The 23,843-nt window shown below is 42.1% G+C and overlaps 1 protein-coding gene across 5 annotated transcripts in view; it reads right to left on the bottom strand.

Moving 5' to 3' along the window:
- Positions 1–768: 768 nt before the first annotated feature.
- The window catches only part of RPS6KA1 (ribosomal protein S6 kinase A1), a 95,913-nt gene continuing 72,838 nt past the window's right edge, over positions 769–23,843 (bottom strand). For all 5 annotated transcript variants that reach the window (XM_088140909.1, XM_088140907.1, XM_088140908.1 and 2 more), the window contains 15 exons: positions 22,889–22,926; positions 22,589–22,731; positions 19,037–19,107; positions 17,792–17,880; positions 17,432–17,496; positions 16,930–17,032; positions 15,395–15,522; positions 14,788–14,913; positions 14,011–14,100; positions 13,152–13,310; positions 11,956–12,117; positions 10,761–10,837; positions 8,398–8,515; positions 6,643–6,780; positions 769–5,145 (listed from right to left, as the gene is read on the bottom strand). In XM_088140909.1, the coding sequence (XP_087997035.1) occupies positions 5,023–5,145; positions 6,643–6,780; positions 8,398–8,515; positions 10,761–10,837; positions 11,956–12,117; positions 13,152–13,310; positions 14,011–14,100; positions 14,788–14,913; positions 15,395–15,522; positions 16,930–17,032; positions 17,432–17,496; positions 17,792–17,880; positions 19,037–19,107; positions 22,589–22,731; positions 22,889–22,926 (1,630 nt within the window). In that variant the 3' untranslated portion in view covers positions 769–5,022. The remainder of the gene's footprint in view (positions 5,146–6,642; positions 6,781–8,397; positions 8,516–10,760; positions 10,838–11,955; positions 12,118–13,151; positions 13,311–14,010; positions 14,101–14,787; positions 14,914–15,394; positions 15,523–16,929; positions 17,033–17,431; positions 17,497–17,791; positions 17,881–19,036; positions 19,108–22,588; positions 22,732–22,888; positions 22,927–23,843) is intronic.

Genomic DNA, 23,843 nt, shown 5'->3' on the forward strand with positions numbered 1-23,843 from the left:
CCCCCACCAGTTTATTTGCCATGTATTTTACAGCAGAGTAAGATTGACAGGTTTCATAGGCAAGTCTGTCCATGCAGCCTCTAAGGCCAAAAGCATCCAAAATACAGTTGGTAATTGAAATAATTAAAATGCTGGCTAGTACAGTCTTTCTGGCATGTCCAAACTACTTGACAATATTTTATCATATTTAATTTGAAACTAATATAGGATTTCCTCATTATTAGCTTATATATAGCACTTAGTGTGCAAGAAGCTTTTCATTCTTTCTTTTATTGGTTCTTTAACTATCCTTCAATAGACCAAAGAACCTTAATTTTCCCAGCCAAAGTATCCATGTTTTGACTAGCAAATCCGTCAGGTTAGTATCTTCTGTGGCCTCAAGGAAGTAAACTGAAAGTGATGATTTATAAATGGCAATCATGTAGTCAATTAGCAAGTTCTGGATAAAAATGGCAATCATAGTCAGCAGGTTCTGAATAAATATATAAACAAGCACATTTTAAGTTTAACTTTTATATGAGTTAATCTGTGGACCTGCCAGTTACTATGTTCTGTCAACTCATCTTCCCAATTTCTTGGTCTTAAGAGTGAAAAGGAGAATAATAATTATGTGTGTGTGTGTGTATTTGTGTGTGTGTATAGGAGTTCTATTTGCATACTATGGAGTCCTATCTACACAACATTTTTGTTGTAGTATCTCAGTATAATCCCACTAAGATATGAGGAAAGTCTCTCTGCTTGTGGAAACAGTGAATCATCACACTGATGTGATCTCAAATAAAAATTTATATCCCATCAAACTGAACAAAATTCAACTCAAGCTGATTTACAACTATTTAAAATAACCCATATAACAAATATTGTTTAACAAACAGAAAACACCTGTCAAGAGAGCACAAGCTGTAAAAACAGATCATTCTGAATTTGAACAGGTTCCAAAAAGTAACATCTACTGTAAAACTGTTTTCAAGACATGCATAAAAATGGGCAACTTTCTTTAGGATGGCAATGCTTGTAAAATATGAGGCATGGAAGATAAAATGGACTGTAATAAAATTCAGATGCTTTCTACCAGGCTTAGTTGAATCATATCTGCTGCTTGTAGCCTTCTAAAATCAGAAGCTAAGACTATAAAATAGCCATTACTTCAATACCTCCAGTTGTATTAGACTACAGCTCCCAGAATTCCATGCCAGCAGAGTCAGTTGGCATTGAATTATGTAGAAATAAGACTTCAAGCTAAGAAAATTACTCTTGCATGATCATTGTTTCCATTGATTTGCAAAAAGCAGGTGACCATTACAGTTTTTCTCTTTTGCATAGTGCTGACGAATCCCACGCATCCAACTCCTAGCAGTCCTCTACACATACCTGATGATCAGACACAAAGCCACAGGCCTATCGCTTGTGCTTCTTCTTTCCTAAATGGAAGTAAGTTACAGTTCCCCTTTGAGTGATTATTAAAATGGCTCCTTCTATGGTCATAACATCTTCTAGTTACCATTGGAGTTTACCAGGATTGTGCACTCTGGAATCAACACAAAGCCTTCTGGTGCTGCATAGCTTCCTAAAGTTGTGGATGTTGTACCGCCAGTTATGTTACATGATAGAATCATTAGTTTGGCAGGGATTTGAAGATTGTCTAGTTCAATTATCTGCACAGTGCAAATCCTCAAACGTAAGAATGTTAACTACATTAAGATGACGTGGTCCTCTAATCTCTGTTTCTAGTGGAGAATCCCCAGTTTCCAAAGTCAGATTAGTGCACTGTTAAGCAATTCTTAGAAATTTCTCTTATACTTATCTGAATTCTGCTTTCCAACAATTTCCATGCATTGTTTATGGAGGAAAGGGAAAACAATATCTTCTGTGTCAGCCATTCAGAAATTTAGTAACATTTCTCCCCTTGATTTTCTGCACCCCAGGTTTAAACTTTCAACTGTTCCTCATCTGTTTGAAATACCACAGATAGGCAAATAGTAAAGCCTTTCTGTTCATCTGGTTTAATGCTTTCTATAATTTCTTTGTACTGTATCCATGCTGGAAACTGTTTCCAAAAAGATACTACTTATGTGCTGTAGATCAACTAGTAAGAGTTCCTCAATTAGTGAGAGTTAAACCAGTTACCAAATGCTTATAGTTGACATCAAACAAATCAGCATTATTACATACCAGAAAAACTTAAAAGATGCCAGTAAGGTTAAGCCAATAATAAATATACAGGAAAATGTTTTTTTGAAGGGGAAATAGATGGTTATTGGCCTCTGTTTATCCAAGTCTTCTATTCATATTATGTAAAAAAGGCTTTTATAAGAGAGTCACTAAATACATAAAAGAGAGTCACTAATACATAAAAAGTTATTGATTCTAAACAACATAACAGAAGTGGGATTTGATATTAGGTATAAAAAAGAGATTATATATTTCATGTGGGACTGAGTATCTGGCTCCCTATTTAGAAATGTTGCAAAGTAGGGCTTTTGACTTCCATTGATACAGGGGGTCCTCATTTAGTGACCACTCGTTCTGCAACCATTCAAACTTACAACATCACAATGAGTGGTACTCATGTCTGGTCCTCAAAGTTCTGACTGTCGCAGTGTCCCCATGGTCACATGATTGCCCTTTGTGACCTCTTTACTGGCTTCCTACAAGCAAAGTCAATGAAACTGGCAGGAGGTCACAAAGGGCCACCACATGACATCCTCACTTAATAACCTGCAGTGATTCGCTTAACAACGGCAATTGGAAGGGCCAGAATTCCTGTTAAGTGGCACAGTCACATGATGTCACGCTTTATGACCATGTTGCTTAGCAAGAGGAATTCTGCTCCCAATTGCCGTCATTATCCAAGGACTACCTATATTCCATATTCTCTACTGCTGTGTTGAATATGCTCTGTCCTATTGGGCTGTTTCTTTCAGGGAGAGGCAGGATATACCACCACATCAAATTTTTAGCTGTCTCCCCATTGCAATCAGGGTACCTGTTTTTTCAGTGATAATAAATTGGAGATGATCAGCAATCTTTCTTCAATATTCCCTACTCCAGCCTTATCCTCATATAGTGGGAAACCTAGATTAGCGAATCCAGAACGGAGAAAGCTAAACAGATGGATAGAGAAAGACAGGAGGGGTAGAAATAAATACTGTCAACAGCAACAGCAGAGTATTCAGTAAAACTCAGTATAACAATATAGGTAAGGTAGAGACAATTCCAGCTAAAAATCAGTGGTGGCAAGGCAGCTGTGTTGAGACCACCTCCCCCTCTCCCCAAATAAAAACCAAGATCTTTATTAGAATACAGCTAGTCTCCGGGTTAAGAATGCCCAGGTTACAGACAACCCATAGATAAGAATGGAGCCTATTGTAGCAAAATCTGAATTAAATGCACAATGATTTGAGTTAAATTCACAATGGTGTGGGTTCATTACACAATGCTACTTATATGGTAGTATACAGTAATACTGTTCCGGCTTACATACAAATTCAACTTAAGGACAGACCTTGGGAACGGAACTCGTTCTTAAACTAGGGACTACCTGTACCTCTTAAGTAAAAAAAATGCACGTCATTTGTAAATGTAATTGGGCAGTTCTCCTTGTCACATCTTTGCTCTTCTGTCACTGTATAAAGCAACAGACGGGTTTGATTTTACATTAAAGATCAACAGAAGTGAAAGAACTTCAGCCTTAACTGCAGGTATCACTGTTCCGGCCACACTGGAAAAAGCATTGGATGGAAAGTTGTGGCAAAAGAAGGTTCCTTTCTCTCCCCTATATATTTCTTTTGATAGAACAGACCCTGTCCCGTTTATAAGCAAATTAGACAGCCACACAATTAAACAACATGTGGCACTCTATCCTTTATAGTTTGGGCCACGTTGGAAAAAATCTATTGGGACATACTTCATTTTCTACTGAAAAGTCACTAAGTAGTGAGGTTTACAAATGGCACGATATACCGGGACAAAAAAAGGAGATCATAAGAATATGACCAGTAAGAGTGAGTCATGTAAACTTACTATTAGGTGGAACTTAGGGAACCCAACAGCACAGCTAGGATGGACAGGGAGATGCAAGGTTAGTCAGTAAAGTAACTTCAAGCTGCATGATATGATTTATTTGAAAATTCAGACAGAAACCCTGAGTTACCAGCTACACAATCAGTTAAATTAAAAAAAAAAAAAAAAAAAGGAAAAGAGCAACAAAGACTTTTTTTGGTTGCACTTAGCATCATGGAGGTGCTGGACTGTGCTGTTTGGCAGAATTACAAACAAACAAACAAACAGAAACCCTCTCCCCTTTCTCCATATAGAAAACCTGGACATCTTCACCACAGGAAAGCATTTTCTTGTAGGCCCATTGCACATTGAAAAGCTAGATAGATTTCAACTGGATTTGAGGATTTAGAAAAAGCACAGTAATTCCAACCCGTCAGACTGAGTTGTCTCCAATCACATGATGTTGAAAAGGGAAAGAGGGAAGAGGTGGAACAGAGTTATGCAGAACTGTCTTGAGGAGCAGCCACATGGCTTGGATAATAAGGAGCAGGAAGTTCAGCTTGTGCACACGAGAACTCACAAATCATGTAAAAAGTGTGTGTCTGTACAGAGGGAATCCTTTAAAAAACAAAAACAAAACATCTCCACTGGAGTGATCACGGTGAGAGAAGCAGAAGAAAGCACTGTTTCAGCTGTATCAGGTTTGAGTTGCAGAGATATCAACGTGTCTAAGGCATGGCCATTTGCAGGTAGAGGTGTTTTGCAGGAAGATTATTGCATGTTCATCTTCTTACCTACATCTACACAGATTCCTTTTTAAATAGCCTCTCTGTTCATTTAAGAAAACAACAACAACAAAAAAGACATCCATGAGGAGAACAAGAGCTAATCTTTCTGAAGGCACTTGGCCCTGATGGACTTCTTGGTGGAGTGACATTTTCCTGTTCCCCTGGAATTCCAGGGGAGTTTGTGCAGAGTCACAACTTGGAGTGAGATGGGGAATTACCCTGCATTCCCATATCACAGAGTTGTAGATGGGAGCTTCTTAACCCGCCTCTGTGCCAAGAAAGAGGCCTCAATAGGCTTCAGTTGGGGACTTGGCTTTGAGTTGTTCAATGCAGAGTATGTGGCAGCCATGGCACCCTGGAAGAGAGAAGAGCCACAGGTGTTTGTTTAAGAGACAGATATATATATAAGATATATAGGTTGTGTGCTGGGGGAGGATTGATCACCAAGGTTGACATAATTGACTATCTGCTGATAACTTAAGCCTCCAAAGCACTAAACAATTCACTATCCTAACTAGCCATACTGTTCGGACACATAGCATTTTCATTTATTTACACATTCTCAAGAATCCAACCTTTTCCTGCTGATATCTGACGGGCATCAAGTTGAGGAAGGTGGTTTTAAAATATCATTCCAGAGTGTGGTCTCCCAAGATCCCACTTCAATGTGCAATGATGATAGGAGCAACTGGTAGACTTGCTTTTGCTAGTGCCACAGCTCTTATTAATGTCACAACTAACTGCAGTTCCCCACTGAATGTATCTGGGGTAGTAAAATCATTTACTGTGTAAAACAGCTCTGACTTGTTCTTAAAGAAATGTAATGGCCAGTGTTCCTCAAAGGACTGCAGCCTTCCTTTTTTTTTTTTTTTAAATTGATGCTTTCAAATCAGTCTTAACTCCTAGCACTTCCTGGACAAGTCCCTGCAGTTTTCTTGGCAAGGTTTGTTGGAAGTGGTTTGCCCTTGCCTCCTTCCTAGGATTGAGAGAGAGTGTGACTCAGCTGGCTTTGTGCCTACAGCAGGACTAGCCTGGTACCTTAACCACTACACCAACTTGGCTTTCTAGGCCTTTCATTTACAGACTAGAATTTCTCTCTCTCTCTCTCTGGCTAGTGGTTTCCTGCTAGGAGAAGCAGGTCCTGCCAATTGGGAGACATTTCCCCTAGGAAAAGCTGTATCTAGCCAGGCCCAAGATCTAGGTGGAGGTTTTGACCTAAACAATCTTAAACAGCCTAGATCTAGAGTATCTGAATAATGGTTTCCCAGGGGTTTTCTATCATGTGTAACTGCACACACCTAGGGCAGGGAGAGGGAGCAAGAGAGAGAGGGACCTGCTGTTCCTGTTCTTCTTCTGGGTTTACTCTAGTATGTTTTCATGATTGGTTGTTTTTTTAAAAAACAAAATTATACTATCAAGTAGGGTGTAGGAACACAGAAGTGCCAATTTCAAAGGACTTCTTCACCCAGACTAGTATTGTCTACTTTGTCTTGGTGGTTTTTTTTTTTAAACATGAGATGCCATAGACGGAACATGGATTTCCCGTAATCCGAGCTATGCCAACCTCCCTCTCCCATATGGTTTCTCTTTCTCTTTCCTCACCGACCCAAGGGTATTGAGAGAAAACTAGGGCCATTATGGCAAAGCGTTTACACTTTGATATGCTATGGATTGCTTTTGAGGTCAGGAATGGATGGTCTTCACAAACAAGATCTTTTCTATGCACCTGTACAGTCATTGCTTTGTGTCTCGATAGGTACTGGATGGGAGAAGAGAATAGATCTTTTCACAGCCAATACATTAAGTATGACAGAATAGGGCAGGAAACATGCATATCTCTTCAACCCCATACCTTTACAAGCTGTACATCCTGGTGACTTAATTGGCTCTGAGGCAACTTGTCCTTCTGGGTTATCCATGGGTGTTGGAGTACCTGTTTGGCAGTCAAACGCTGATGTGGATCAACATGGAGCATCTTGGATACTAAATCCTGCAATAAGTATTCAGAAAACAGCTGCTGGGTATCATTTTTCCTTTGTAGGTTTCTTGGCTACACCAAAGTCAATGCTGTTCCTTAATTCATCTGAAAGTTGCTTCTAGTTTGTATACCTGGGAGCACAATACCTAGTTAGCCAAGAGTAACTTACTTACTTCCTTCCTTCCTTCCTTCCTTCCTTCCTTCCTTCCTTCCTTCCTTCCTTCCTTCCTTCCTTCCTTCCTTCCTTCCTTCCCTCCCTCCCTCCCTCCCTCCCTCCCTCCCTCCCTCCCACATTTGGGCATTGTGTCTGAACCTAATCCCTGGCTTGTTCTTTTTTTTTTTTTTTTTAACAAAGCAGACATAAGGCAGAGTTTGTTCTCTAAATAAACCACTAAATGGCATCTCTCATTGGTTTAGGTGCTCATTCTAGCCAGAGAAACCAAGCAGGCACCACCGCATAGCAGACCCTGACATCCTTTTCATTCACACAACAAAGTGCAAACCACCTTTTTTGGGAGCTTAAGGAATCCATAGTTTCCTTCATTTATCATTCCTCTTTTTTATTTCCTTGTAACCTTTTGATCGCCTAGTCAAGTAACCCCCAAAATTAAATCAGACAAGTTAGTTTTAGACCCAAATAACCGCACGGCTATTGGAGCCTGAACTAACTCCTGGCCAGCTCAGGGTTAACGGACTGTTAACTCTCCCTGCTTCTGAAACAAAACGACCTGCAAACATGGGGCTTCACTACAACCCCCTTTTTATTTTGCACCTTCCACTCCACCACAAGTGAGTGGAAAGAGGACAAAAAGGAGAGTAAGTAAGCCCCCCCCCCAGCAACTCTGACCACAGTGATGCTTACCCCAGTTGGATCACGATGGTAATTTTTGCTTTTCTTTTTTCATTTGCCAAAAGAGAAAGAAGATGAACCCAGGCTGCAACGCAACCTTTGGAGCAGTTGCAAGCACTTTAAAAAGAATTCCTACAGAAATGACTGGGTCATTTGTGATCACGCACTGGCAAATCAGGGAGCCGAATTAATTGTTCTAGGAGGAGCAGATGTGGTCCATCATGTTGTCCCAACAGAGCCAACATCTCTGGCTTTCTAACTCAAGAAAAAAGTGGGTGCCTATGTGAGTTTGGGGGTAAACAACAAAGGTATATAAAATGATGCATGCTGTGTTAAAAACAGGTTGGAAGATGTTTTTTAAAAGCTTCCCTGTTCCCTCTCTCCTAAAATTAGACTCATTCAATTAAACTGAATTGTGGTAGAATCGGGACAGATAAACAGCTTGTTTTGTTATGCAGTGCATAATTTAACCGTGGGACTGGTTACCACAAGATGGAGTAAAGGCTGCCAAATTGGGCAGCTTTAGCATTCCCGGATGGTGAGGTTATCAAAAGCCCCTGATCATGATGGTTAAAAATTACTCTCCAGTATCAATGCTCATCGTTACGAGCATGGACAGGAGAGTGTGGTGGCACTCCCAGAGGCACCTGGCCAGCCACAGGATGAACAGAAAGCTAGCCTAGATAAGTCCCAGTGTCAAGTCAGAGGGCTCTCATGGTCTTATGACTGAAGCTGGAAGCTGCTTTCTCACTGCCTGAGCTTAAAATGCTAAACCTTACTTTGGCCGCATCAGAAACAGTGTTCCAATTTCCTCCTCTGAGGGAAAACTTCCCTCCACCTATCCGAGTAAGGATCTCTTCGGGAGTATCACTGGGCCCATTTGCAAATGGAGTATACCTGCAAAAGGAGGGTGGGGGGAGAATGACCACAACCACCTATTTTAATACATGCAATACCACAATGTCCAATGGGAGAGAGGAATAAAGCAGAACATACAAAGCAGTGGGTGAAAGTAGACATGGGTAAAGAAGACCGGAGGACTGCAAGGAGAGAGATCCTCCTCCTCCTCCTCCTCCACCACCACCACCCCAATGGCACCCAGTTCCCAGGAAACCCATTCAACTCCTGGTAGAGATTTAAGCACATACTATTTTCACTGCCCTGGTGACTCTTTAAAATCACAGAAATCCATGCACATTCTCAGCAGAAGTCGAGATTCCCAAGAGACAAACAGAGACAACTCTGAACTGGGAGATTTCATAATTCATTATAATTATGAGCGTGTAATAAGTCACAGTGCCCTATTATAGAGCTGAATCATACGGTCTAGTCTGTTAATGATTGGTTGGGAATGGAAGATTTGCTGTGGGGCAAAGAATTGGCTGGCCTGACCTTCAGGTTTGTTCCAGTTCTCCAGTTTAACAGTGACTGCTAATAAATGCCTGTAGCAGTTTGGAGATGTACAATCATTTCCTAATTCTTAAGACATATTATAATGAGGCTGGGTGGGTTTTATCAATAGCCAACTTATGGAGAATCCTGCCTGAGAAAAAGAGAGAGGCTTCAAATGCCATGCCCTATTTTAAGCAGAACAAAAGGACTTTTCTTAATGGGGGAGGGGATGTGATTCAGAATACAATTCCAGGTAAATCAATTCTTTGCTCATTGATGGGAAGGTTAGGCTTAACATGTTGTGTGAACTCACTTCTACATTATAAGCTAGTTCCCACAACTTCTTAAGTCAACCCTTCCAAAAATCACTTTGGGTTGTGTTGACTCTAACTGCTGTGGTGCATAGGACATGACTGATACCCACAGGTGATGTGAACCCAGCAATTTGGACATATTCAGCAAAACAAACTTAAGGAAACCATGGCTTAATAATAGCAAAGTTGTTGATAGCAGGGCATATGCTTTGAAGGTTCAATCTCCAGATTAAAAAGAGCAGGGAGTAGGGAATGGAAAAGATTTCTGCCTGGGGATGCAGGAGAACCACTGTGGGCTGGTCAGTCAGTCCCACAGCATCGATCCTCTACATTTCAAGGGTAGTAGCAGCGAAAGCCAACCATGAATCAGTTTACGCTTTTTGGTTGCTGCTCTTGATTTGGAAGCAACTAATTTGGGGGTCCCTGGATGCTCTCTAGGGAAGAAATGTATGTTCCTTGGTACTCACTCTAAGATCAAACTCATTCTCTTTTGCTGCCTGTAACTGAATCATCTTGCTGATGAAGAGTTCTGCTTTAACAGGCATCTATCTCTAGCCCAAATGGGACTGATTAAGAAAGTTATTGATTTAATTTTTTAACAGCTTACAAGTTTTAATCCAATAAATCCTCAAAAAGGTGTTCCTGAAAAAAGAGGCAGTTTATTATCATTTTTTGAATACAGCAGATAATAAGTACTCTTAAACAGAAGTACCTTCTTACATATATGAGGGAATCCAGTTACGTATCTCATCTGTCACAAATAAATCTATCACAAATAAAGGAAATATTGTGCATGTGTTGTTTCAGAAATTTTTTTTTTAATCTTCAGGCACATTAAAAAATAAAAATGACTAAAACTGGTATGGTCTATCAAACTGTATTAAGAATGCTCATCTGATGTAGTGGTTACACCAGGATGGCACTTGGTAAATATCGATGAACTACAGCTCCCAGCATCCCTCACCACTGGCCACATTGGCTGAGTATGCCGTGCACTGTAGTGTAGCAATACTGAGTTTAAAGTTGCCTCCCCCAAATTAAGAATGCTGCCGAATCTCAAACAGGAGATTCACTAAAGCAATCTCAAGCTAGTCGCGCCTATCAGTTGCATTCACCCCCTCTGTGCTAAGCATGGCTTGCTGGGTTCACATTGTGCACTAGACCATGACTCGTGATTCACAAACCATAATGGCTAGGTTCACACAACAGACTGAACCAAACCCAAGCCATACAATGGCTTAACTCAATATATGAATTCAGCACAATCTTTCACCCTGTCCTGCCTCACAGAACGACTGTGAGGATAAAAAGCAGAGGTTGAGGACCCACCTATCTATCCAGCATTCTCTGGAAGGAGGGTGGGTGGAATGAAAATATAATAAATAAATACAGCTGAAACTATTGTTCTCCAACAAAACACAGTATAGCCATCTTACCCAGCTAGCATTGTGTAGAGAAGGATTCCTAGGCTCCAGATGTCACAGGCCTCATCATAGCCTTGACGTTTCAAAACCTAAATAAGAACAAGGAAACATGGAGATATAATTATCAACCCTAGGAAGAAGGGGAAAAACATTGACAAGAAGGGAAAGCAATGAAGCTGGTAGTTCTCCCTGCTAATTTTTCTTAGTTCTGAAAAAGAGAAGTAATAAAAGTAGATGGGTGACATCTCCAGCAATCCAAAAATCTGCAGAAGACCAAGAGGTAGGAAGCAGCTCCATTCTGAGTTTCTCCTCTCTTATCATTCCTGCGCGTCCTGATAAGAAGATGACCAGTACTGCCTGGTCTCCTCTATCTTTACTTATCCTCTTTCCTTTTCCTGTTTGTGTCATTTAAAAAAAGCCAGTCAATTCCAATAATTTCCAGCTATTGGCTGTGCTGGCCAGAATGCTGGCAAGTATAATTTCCACCAAAGGGTGTTTTAAATACAGTATAGTTTCAAGAAAGCAATTGGTCTAATCAGCAACCATAACTATGAATAGTTTCTAAGCAGGGAGAACTACATTCTCTATACATAGCCTTCCCCATGGTGAATCTTCCAGATGAATTCAGTTTGCAAAACCAAAGATTCCCAGCTTGTTTTTTCTAGTTAAAATGGAAATGTTTCACTCCATACAAAAATGTCCTCCTTGCAACTGCAGAACATCCCATTCTTGCCTCCTAGCATCACTTCTCCCCTTTGTCTAAGTTAGCATTCTCCCATCTGCTCTTCTCAGGAGGTATGGATTACATCCCACCCAGTTCAGAATGGTCACGTTATAATCCTCCCAAACAATCTGGAGGGAGTCTGCTTGATAGAGGCCAAGACTAGTTCAAAAAGGACATAAGGGTTCCCCTAGACCTATCAGCTAAACAGAGGTAGCATTTGGAATTCCAGGTATAGAGGATACCATGAAAGTGCAAGAAAGAAAGCCATCAGAATTTTGTGATAGTTACCAAAATTCACATCTAGTTGGAAACAATCACAAGAGAAAAAACCCAGTTTCTATGTTGGCCTGCATCTCCAAGCCCAAGCATGCTGATACGATTTGGGGGAAATCTGAATGTTCCTGAAATGGATGACATTAGTAGAACAAGGATGTTTTACTTGGGAATTTGACCCCAACAAACTCAAGATTATGAGCTGCTTACCTCTGGAGCAACAAAGTTGGCAGTATAGCAAGGGGTCATGAGGAGCCCATTGTCTGCCCTCAGTTGCTTGGCAAACCCAAAGTCACAAATACGAATAGACTCAGGGTTGCTGGACTCATCTACGTAGAGGATGTTGCTAGGTTTCAAGTCTCTATGGACCACCTGTAAAGCAAAAGTGGAAACTGCAGGTCATAAGTTTGCTACTGCTTCCTTCCAATTTACAGGCAAACACTCCAGTTCCAGATGTTAAACTTTATTCTAATACAACTGCAATGCATTTATTTGCTGCTCTTTGGTTACAGAATCCCTAATAAGGATTACAAAAATAAACAGAAAAAAGGGCACAATAAAACAGAAGCCACAATGTACTGATAATTAAAGAGAAAAGGCTTGTTAAACTAATTCTGCAATGCAGGCTAAAGTCAACACTAGGCTAAACCCACAGATTTCCACCGCAAAAGTGTTCTAGAGCAGTGTTTCTCAACCTCAGCAACTTTAAGATGTGTGGACTTCAACTCCCAGAATTTTGGGAGCTGAAGTCCACACGCCTTAAAGAACACTATTCTAGAGATTTGGTGCCACCAGAGGGAAATAATCATTGTCTCTGGTTTGTATGTGTCAAATCTCATGTGACAACTGAACTTATAGCCAAGACAAAGCAGAAGCCATTGCTTTAAGGAAGGCGCGTGTGACCTCCTTCAAATTCAACGTGGCACCAGCAATTAGGTACTGACATCTGCCAAATACTTGATACTCATCTCTCCAGGTGAAGCTCCTCTGACATTTACCTTGTACTTCCTCCACAGCCTGATGGTAGTTTTCTTGATTCCACAGTCCTGATTTTTTTTAAAAAAATTTAACCCCAACCCTATGGATTTACCCTGATTTTTCCTAGTTTTGAAATTTGTTTTTGCTTTTCACACACTTCTCTTGTGCTGCGTTTTATTATATATAAGCAACCCAGGTAATTGTTATTTGCAGAACAAATTAAAATGGGCCACGCACATAAAAGTTTGATACGCATAAAAAGCAGGCAGAGCTTTGATCACACCATTGCAGCCGTCATCTTGACTTTGTGACCGTTTATATTTATTTATTTATTTATTTATTTACCAAATGCCCTCCAGACACTCCTGCCTCTTTTCCTCAAGAGGCGCAGGGAAGGGGGACAGTTCTTGCCAGCATCTCCTACTTACCCCTTGGGAGTGAAGATATTCCACGGTCTTGCAGATCGTGTGTAGGACGGAGCTCGCTTCTCTTTCCGAAAAGCACTTCTGCTTGAGAATCCTGTCCAGCAGCTCCCCACCTCTCATTAGCTCAGTCACCAGGTAAACATGTTTGCCATCATCATACACCTGCCAAATGGATATTTCTGAGTAGGTCTGAGAAAAATGACTTAACTTTCCCCAAACCATTTACAAGTCTACCAACTTCACATACTTCCAGCGTGAGGCCCGGAAACTGCACAGGAGGCAATTCTGCACAGCATCAAGATTTGCTCTACAATGTCAGGAACAGCATCTCAACAACCTTGGGGTTGGCATGTACGAGGTCCAGGCTATGAAACAGCTGCCTGCCTCTCTCTCTCTAGCAGTATCATGCTGAATCAGAATTGGCAGGCATGCCAGCAGAAGTAAGGTGGACTACCCTTTTTTAGGGCACCATACACAAAGGGTCAACTCTTTGTAACTCCTGCTTGTTTTCTGTTCTCTTCTACTTCAACAACGCACCCCCTGCAAAGAGGAGGCTCTGTTGCAGGCACCAAGAAAGAATTCAGAACTGCCTCTGAACACAGCTTCAAAAAGTGTATGTCTTCTACAAATCCTGCGAGGCCACTAATCTGCAGAGCCCATAGCTGTGAGCAGATCTAATGTGGCAGTGAAAAAGAGAGCAAAGAGTTGTTTATCCACAGGTTTACACTTTTCACTGATGAACTACAAATATTCTCATCTGCTGTCCTGCTCCAATCACGAGTGAACAAATACTTGTATTCCAACTGCTTTTTCCCCCACAAGCCCAGGCCATCGATTAGCTCTATTCTGCTATGACACTCACATCCTTCAGCGTGATGATATTTGGGTGCTGTCCGTACCGTAGGAGTATCTCAATTTCCTCTGAGGGGTCTCGCTTGCTCTTGTCTATAACCTGCAAGAAGTATATGCTTTCTTACTACAAAGTAACAGCCATTTTTAGAGTTTAGATTATGTTTGAAAGTTGAAAACACGGCATATATATTTAATTGCAATCTCTCCAATATCCCTGCAAGGTGTTATTGCTTAATTATTCACTGTACTTCTAGACCACCCAATAATCATAGTCTTGAGGCATGTACAAAGCAATTAAAACATACTATAAAATATAAATTAAGCCAATATAAAAAGGCTTAATTCATAACATTAAGTACAGCATCAATATAAAAGTAGCAAGAAAGGCAGAATGAAAAGAATGTAATTCTAAAAACTCTACAATATTTTTTTAAATTCCTGGAAATATAGGAAGGACAGTGTGATGTGTGATGCAGGCATGTAAAACATCATTTGCACAATGATGTGCACTTTATGATCTACCCCCCAACCTGAGATGCCTGTACAGTTAACGTGGCTGTGGTGAGATGTGAAATCAGGGACTTTTCAGCTCATTCAACTCTGGGGTTACATCAGTTCACACCCAAGATTTGCAAATACAGTGACATGAGCCTAAGACTTTCCTGTGTACACAATTCCAACTTTGCTCCCCTTCATTATATCTACAAGGAGGCATCCCTTTTAAACTAATTGTGAGATTTTAGAAGATTTCACTGTTCTTAGCCTCGGCAAAAGAGAAAATTCTGACCTTGACTGCGTATTCTGTGCTGGTTGCCTTGTGAATACAGCGCTTGCACACAGAATAAGATCCCACACCAATGGCTTCTTTTACCAAATAACCATCATTAAACTGGAGATTCTTCCCATGCAGCTGCTACAAGGAAAGACAATAAGGAAAATTCAGGTTTGCTAGACTATACACAAAGTTTATGAAAGTCTCTCTGTTGCTGAAGCAGGATGGAGAAACCCAGGTAAGGCTGGGTATATACTGTTTTCATATAGTTTTCCCAGACTGCTTTCCCAATTAAAGTTCCCCTCCTCACTAACCTAAATTGGCACTAAACGTCCCAGGACAAATAGCAGCTTTGGAGCAGGTTAGATCCATCAGATGCAAATAGTGTGTTGAAATTCACAGAGTTTACGTAGAATGCATACAAATCATCTTGACAGATACATAAATTGGCAACGATAAGTTCATGTACGCACGCGTGCTTGCTAAGTTAACAGACAACTTCCATGTGACTTTAGATGGCATGCAAATTGTTGCTTGATTTAGGAATAAACCCTGCAAGGATTCCAGGGAGAGTCCTGCAGCTTTTGAAGTGTTTTTCAAGAACTCTCAGGCCTTTCCTTACCTGAACTACCGAATGCAAAGGGATAGGCGGGGATTTAGCTTTCTCATCCTCTATCAATCCAGTGGCCACAAAACTGAATCCTCGGAAGAGCTGATGGGCTCCAGCACTAGGTGGAATTCCAGGGGAGTCTGGAACAAAAAAGGCAGAAAAGACTAGAACTCAACTCATTGGAACCGCAGCATGTCAGGAACTGACCATTTGCTGTTCCTTCCCCAAAAGACAGAGCTACAATAAGACATGCTAGCCCAGTGTTTTTCAGACTTGGCAACTTTAAGATGCGTGGACTTTCAAGCATGTTGGCTGGGGAATTCTGGGAGTTGAAGTCTATCACCTTTAAAGCCCTACATGGCATGGGACCAGGTTATCTAAGGGATCGCCTCTCCCCTATGACTTCAACCCATCCCACCCAATCACACAGAGAGGGCATGCTTCGGACCCCCTCAGTGAAAGAACTTTGACTGGCGGGGTCTAGAAGGTGGGCCTTCTCTGCGGTAGCCCCCGCTCTTTGGAACATCCTGCCCCCGGAGGTGCGATTAGCCCCCATGCTCCTGGCCTTCCGTAAGGCTTTGAAGACCTGGTTCTGCCACCTGGCCTAGGGTGGGGAGGGGAGGGAATACCTCAAGCATGGGGATGGCTAGCCCCATAGAGGCCTTCTGCCTTCAGCCTCAGATTTTTCATCCTCTTGGACTCTCCTCCTTTTTAGTAATGTTTTTAATTAATGTTTTATGTATTTATATATATTTATGTTTTTAATGTTTATTGTGAATTGCCCAGAGTTCCCCCATTGGGGGGAGATGGGCAGTTGAAAAATTTAATAATAATAATAATTTAAAAAATTTAATTGCCAAGGTTGAAAAACACTGTGCTAGCCAGCTCTAATATTGAGACACAAAGACTAGGATGAGGAACCCAGTGTTTTGGACCAACTCCCTTCCCCCTGACCACTGCCAATGCTGGCTTGAAGGTGAGAGTCCAACATCTGGAGAGCCATAGGTTTTCCATGTCTGCTATTTCTTCAATTCCATTAACTGTGGGAACATGAAATGCTAATCTGAGCTGTATAGAAAGGAAAGAATCATGCAGAGCAGTATTTCTCAACCTTAGCAACTTTAAGATATGTGGACTTCAACTCCCAGAATTCCCCAGCCAGTTGAAGTTCACATATCTTAAAGCTGCCACGGTTGAGAAACGCTGATCCTGATGCATCCTATTATATTTATCTTGTGAGATGCCCTTTTTCTGATACAGAGACCTTTTCTCTATATTGGGAGAGCGCACAGGATCCCAAATCTGGCTGCTGGACCTGACGTATGTAAAAAATCCATGAGCAAAGCTCCCAGAAGAAATGTGTGAAAGAACAAGTTCACATCAGGCAAGAATCTGATTCTCCATGGGTATGAATGAAATGATTTACAAATGGAGGCAAGGGCTATTTCAATGTCCTAGGAACAAGATGTCCATAGATGATGTCCATAGACCAAGAATGCATACAGGTACATACACTGTCTTGTAGTTATTAAAAGCCAAGCACAAACCTTTGGGTGTGCGGGAGGTAAATTCTTTGTCAAAATAAAAGGTATCGTCTGGGCGGCCCACAGCAGGTTTGAACGGTGGCTTGATTTCTCGACGGAAAAGCTTCTGGAGGATGAAAAATAATGCAGAAATAGGAGGGTTAGGTCAGGGTCTGGATGCACCCAGAGTGCCAAAGAGGGAAAAGCAGAAAAAAATTCAGCCACAGGCTTAGTTCTTCATGGAAATGGTGCCCAAGTAATTGGGTGGTATCAGTTTGGACATCAGGAAGACACCAAGCTGGGATCTAATTGGTCAGCTACCTGCAAAAGTTTGGAAGGCCACAGAAATTCACACATTATGGGCTCAGACCTATAGTTCCCTGAAACAGCCAGCATAACCAGAGTTGCTTCTTTCATGGTTTGCTCCATAAACAAGCCAAATCTGTATACTGTCCTGTTGTTGAAACCTGAATTTTAAGATTTTACCCAGTGAAGCAGAAAACAGACCAAAGAAGCCAATACTCACATTCCAGTCAATGGTGGAGTAGAAAGAGTGGCGCTTTATTTCTTCAACACCATCTGGACCAGATCCTGCAAGGCAAGGCGTACTCTTTCGGACAAGTTTTACACACAACACAGGGTTGGTGCATTCAGGCTGATGCATACGTACAGCAAAGAACGTGCATGTCCACCCCAGCAGCACAACCCTTCTTGTTTGGGTGCCAGGACTCAGCATCTTGATTGTTTTCAGTTTCGACAAGTTTTAACAGTGTCGCGCTATACAGAAAACCTGCTAAAAGACCCACCGAGGGCATCTGACTCCATTGCTGCGCGAGGGGGCATGTTGCACGTATGCTCAGATGCAAGGCTAGCACAAACGTCTTACCTAACCGGTTGACTGGGTTCCTCTTGAAAAGGGCTCGCAGAAGGCTTTGGGCTTCACAGCTCAGAAATTGGGGCATGCCCAGCTTTGCTCTAAATGAAAAGATAGATAGATAGATAGATAGATAGATAGATAGATAGATAGATAGATAGATAGATAGATAGATAGATAGATAGATACACACACACGCAGAAGTATGCAACCAGACATAAGTGACCAAAACAAAACCCTGCAGCACCTCCATTTTCGAACAGGCCAGTGACCTCTCTTGCTTTGAGAATCAAAGGGCCTAATAGTCACTTGGTACAAACCAAGGCTGTTGAAGTAGCCAAGAGGCTCCAAATTATGCCCCTCAAAGGCCTGGCTTTTAAGGAATGCAAAACAGGGCCCATAGTTTGTAGTCCCTGGAGCAAATTCATCTCTTAATCAAGTGATATTTTCCACCTGTATCAGGGTAGGGAGTTGCCTATTCACCTAGTGACTCCCATGGTCAGGTGCATCCAGTTATAAAACATATATATACAAAAGAGAAACCTCACCCTCTCTAGCAGCTCCAGGATGGTTTTTATCAATCTACCTCAACTTTTTTTCTCCTCCCCCTCCAAAAAACAAAGCACTGGGCTGAGGCCACCCTTCAATTTTACCTTCTAAGAAAGTCAGTACAGTCTGTAGGATCCAGCACATCCTCAGAAACAAAGATGATGCTGGGGGGTTGTTGCATCACATCAGTAGATAAATAGATTTCATGAAATTAAAGTCAAGTACAGTGAAGAGTCTGGCAGATGCCAAGGTACACTGGCAGCCATAACTACCATGATGCCTACACCTTTCCATCCTGCTGTGCCGCTGGAGAGGATTATAGCTTTTCTACACACATCAAACCTCTCTGTTATAAGAGTTGAAAGATTTATTAGTATTTAAAGATGAGTACAGCTGGGATGAATTCACCATTTTGTGGCCATGGGGTTGCCAATCAATAATTTGGTGGGAGGGACATGGGGATCATATTGGCTTCTTTTAAAGCAAACATTTCAAACTCCTCCTATCAGTTCACTTTTTCTTTTAACTATATAGATCATAAAATATATTAAAGCTCAGAAGGACAACAAAGACAGGTGTAAGTGCATAAAAGCATCAGATAACTCATCCGCTTCCACTTCTTTCCAAAGAGACACTAGTTACCAACCAGGGGTCAACCTGGGGCAAACCCTCTCCGGGGTCTGCATGCTGAGAGACCACCAGACTCACTTAAGAATGAGTGTCATTGTTTCCTTCCTGTCCTTTCCTTGGAACGGCAAGGACCCTGTCAGCATCTCAAACTGCAAAGAACAACACACAAGGAGATCAACACGCATGAACCAGGGAATTCCAGCAACAACACTTAACATCATTTTATTTGCTTTTTTTGACTTTCATGTCCAAGGTCGCTTTTGCCACCCAAGGAAGCAACAGAGCCAAAATAACTTCAGCGTTAGCATTCACCCTGGCTAGCTAGATGGGAAGGACCCTTCTTATTGGTCAGGACAAAAGATGACCAGGCCGTACCACTTCCTTTCTGTGCCATTGGTATATTTGTCTCAGGCACCAGTCTCCTTAAAATAGTTAAGGCCTAATTAACCCTAATTCTGTTTGCAGAAATTTCATGAATGGCCCTCCTTGAATTTCTCAGGGCATCCCCACTGCAAGGTTAAGAAGGAAGAGGTTAGGCAAGAAGGCCTCAAATGGCAAGAGAAAAATGAAACTTTTTTTTAAAAAAAGGAAAGCAACTTAAAACTCAGCAGGCTACTGCAGCTCCTGCTCCTTTGTGAGTACCTGCCAAGCATAAGGAAGGGATAGCTCAGAACTTTATCAGTGAATAAACTGCAGTCAAGCAAAAAATGTAATAATCGAGCCAAGGAAAAAAAAACAATTGCAGGAGATACTAAGCAATGCGGAGTTGTAGCAACGTCCACGTGAGTTATGCCAAGAGTTTGCCATCACTGGCAGCTGCTGCAGCCGAATGTGCTACAGAGCTCCCCTAGAAGCAAGCAAGCAAGCCAAGCTGAGCCCGTGAGAAAGAACGAACATCAGCAATCCTCACTGTCCAGACACAGGTGCTCGTCCTTTCCCTGCGCAAAGGAATTTAGAGCTGACTTTGGGGAAGAGAGGAGAGATCCATGAAGGAGGGACTTCAAGAAACAATTACACAGTCCAGAGATTGCAGCAAGTGTGAGAAAAATTCAAAACAACCACACCTTGATTTTGTTTAGTGTAAGGAGGGACAGAGAGAAACCTGGATAGGCTTTCAAGTTCCTGTTCTTCTACCCAGCAACAATATAAAGGCATTCCTGGAATCCTTGTGGCATCTGTTTATTGACCGGGCCTCCCTTGAAGGGCTGGCACCCTGTCTCCTGGAAACAGAGGGCAGAGGGAAGAATTCTGTTTATTAGTTTCCTGCCTGGGTGGAGAACTAAGGAGGGAGGTGGTTGCAAGGAAAGGGCAACATCCATCAAGCCTGGGAGCAGGCAGATATTTCTTGCTGCTACCACTCTCATTTGGGGGAATGGCCACAAGGAACAGCTTTACTTCACTTCGCTTCGCTTCGCTTTGCTTGACTTGTCTTGTCTTCTTCTGAGAGGAGCAGAAGATTGGACCTTCCATGCACAAAGGGTCAGCTGGGCAGGAAGTGTCCCTTGCTGCCAGCTCTTCCAGTCAACCGACTAAAGGTAACAGAAGGCCCATTTACAAAGGAGCTTCTCCTCTGCAGGGGTTCATACCAGATACATGGTGCTACAAAACTGGTACAGTATTTGTGGTTTCAAGCCAGGCCACCTTTGCAGGTAATCGCCACAAGAGGGCAGCACTTATTCAGCTAATGACCGTCCTTGCTGGCATTGCAGATGGCTTCCACAACCCAAAGGATTTCACAAGGCTACTTAGCAGCCCCACTGCTTGAGGTGATTTCAGACCTGGCGTGGAGGATCCCAGGAGGACCATTCAAGGAGTTTCAATACTCCTGCTGAAGCTGCCTTGTTGGGGACAGCTCAGGACTTCAATGTAACTACACCGGCCCTTTCTAATGTCTCCTCAGTCCAACACACTGGAAGTCTGGCTCTGAATTTAGTGTTCCCGTTGTTCTTGTGGGGCATATATTTTATGTTGTTTGTTTGAAAAAATTAAACTGCCCAGTAGCCAAAGTGCTCTGGGCTGTTTGCAATAAAACACACTGAAAAATACAATCTGAATAAAAACATATGCAATAAAATGCAAAATAAAAACACCATGTAAACTAGGCAGCTGCAAGACAGGCATTCAAAAACTAAAACAAGATGAATTAAAATACAATAAAAAGTCAGTTAAAAAACCTGGGAAAATAGAAAGGTCTTCACTTGGAGCCAAAACAATGTCATACGGGCACCAGTTGAGCCTCTCTGGGGAGAGAATTCCGTAAATGGTGTCCCCGCCACAGAAAAAGCTCTCCCCCTTGTAGAGGCCTACCTTGCCTCCTTTGGGAGGGGACCTGGAGGAAGTAGTTGATCTTAAAGTCTGGGGCATTTCCCTCTTGCTCCAGGATTACAGCCAGATCATTTCCTAGTGAAGTGTAGGCTGTAGGGTTGGTTGAGGCAGTCAATCGAGAGCAGTGCTCCCTAACCTGGAAAACTTCCAGATGTGTGGACTTTAATTCCTAGAATTCCCCAGCCAGTCCGGCCATTGCTGTGATTTCCAGGAGCTCCTCCATACATCTGGAAGTTGCCAAAGTTGGGAAATACTGACTTGGAGTCTGACATTTTTCCTGAGGGCTCTTGGGACGTTTCTGCTTAACATGACCAGCAATCTATAAGCATCATAGCCTTGTGTGCAATGCAGAAATGACCCACACGATACATAATTACTGTAAATACGTGTCTCTTGTTACAACACTCCAGATTACTGAACTAAATCTCCCCACATCCCTAGGAAGGATGACTAACAAGGAGGAGGTTTTAGACTTTGACTGCCACAGGATGCCTACACCTGGCCTAGAATTTGTTTAGCTCCATCATTTACCAGGAAGTTGGAAACAACAAGCATAGAAGTTGCAGAAGCAGGACAAGCCGAGAGCAAAGCAGGTTGTCCTAAAACCACACGACGTGACAGTAGTAAAAAAAAACAAAAAAACTTTTGTGCCCCCATTGCATCTTTACATGCCATACAGTAAACTTTTTGTGGTAATACATGCTCCAGCTTGCCTAGCAACTAACTGCCAAAGAACATTCAGAAAGGTTTGCTAAGGTATGTTAACTAGTAGTGACAGGATAAAATTGGATTCCATCTACCATCCATTTGTCAAACCACTAAAGATTGACCAGCCAGCTCTGGGAAGCAGTAAATGCCTCTGCAGTCTTTCCAGAAAAAAAAAAGCATCTTGTGACACTGATGAATGTTCTTACTGTTGACCAGTTGGTGCTTGAGAAGATGAGAATTATGCAACTCTACCACTCTTGGGGAGAAATCAATTTACTTGCAATCCATTTCAACCTGTTTTCCAACCTGGGTTTCATACCAAATTAGCTTGGGTCACCTTCCCTGAATACCCTTCTTCAAATCTCTCTTTCTCGGCAAGAGTGATCCAAGAGAGGGTCTCCACAGTGGCAATGGCCCATCTGGACCTCCTGATTCCAGTCCACTTGCCAGTGGGCATTTAGCTTCATGGTTTCAACTGCTGTGAATCTATTTGTTTTATCTTATCATTTGGTGGCTCTTACTAAAGACACAGATTCTGCTAGCTCTCTGAGAGCATCTGAGTTAGATGGTACAACAAGCTGACTGAGGGAACTCTACCATTAATACGCCGTATGACCACCAGTCTGCACTCTGGGTGTGACCCTGGCGATTCACTACTTCTGGCGCCATGTACTCCACGGTTCCACAGAAAGAATACGCCTTCTTCTCATGATCAATGGCTTCTTTGCTTAAACCAAAGTCTACAAAAAAAACAAGGGTTGGGGAGGGAGCAAGGTAAATTGATGGTGGGGAAAGAAGAGAACCAGAAAATAAGAGAAAGGAAAGGAAGGGAGAAAGACACAGATATGTTTTTTATCAAGTACAAGAAACATCAAAATGCAACAAGAAAGGGCGTACCTGTAAGTTTGATATGTCCTTCATCATCTAGGAGAATACTGTGAAAGAAAAAAACAATGTAACAGAAAAGCTAAACTAGCTTAAATAAAACCAGCAAATAAATCCAACTAAACATTGGCTTCCAAAGCAGAATGCAACTGCCTTTCTAGAAGACCAAGATTAGGGACAAGCAAAATCTCTAGTCTGAACCTAATCTTTTAAAACCCTCCTAAGAGAGCCCACACTTTCCAAGTTCAGTTGCAAGGATCTCCAGTTGGCTACTGAAGCTATCAACCTGTTGTCCAGTCTAGCAACCCAAATTAAAGCAACCCCAGCAGATGGCTGACCAGGTTCAAATCTACCCTCTGTCACAGCAGCTCTCTGGGGGATTTGGGGCCAGTCTGTCCCTCTCAGCCCAAAAGCCAAAGTGGTGTAGTGGTGAACGTAGTGTTTGTCAACCTTGTCCACTTGAAGATGTGTGAACTTCAACTCCCAGAATTCCTGCTGGCTGGGGAATTCAGGGAGTTGAAGTCCACACATCTTCAAGTGGACAAGGTTGAGAAACACTGGATGAAGGTGTTGGGCTAGGAGCAGGGAGGCCTGGGTTCTAGTCGCCTTACAGCCACAGAGGCCCACTGCATGACTTCAGACCAGTCTCTCCTCTCAGTCCAAAAGCCAGTATGGTGCAGTGTTGAAGGTGTTGGACTAGGAATGGGGACTTCCAGGTTCGAGTCCTTCTTCAGCCACATAAGGACCCTAAATGCTTTGGCCAGTCCCAGCCTATCTCACCGGATATTGTTGTGAAGACAAATGGGAAAAGGGAGTGCTATGTATGCCACTTTTAGCTCCTCAAAGGTGGAATATACATTTAACAAGCAAATAAATAAAGTTCCTGAGTATTAGGAAACATGATGCATGCTAGAAAGGGACACTTAAAATTTTAACCTGTAGAGTAAGTAAGTAAGAGGAATTGTCG

This window comes from Python bivittatus, unplaced genomic scaffold, assembly GCF_059951505.1.
Source record: "Python bivittatus isolate LINGU-HERP-01145 unplaced genomic scaffold, Pbiv_v1 ctg000250_np1212, whole genome shotgun sequence".
Taxonomy (NCBI): domain Eukaryota; kingdom Metazoa; phylum Chordata; class Lepidosauria; order Squamata; family Pythonidae; genus Python; species Python bivittatus.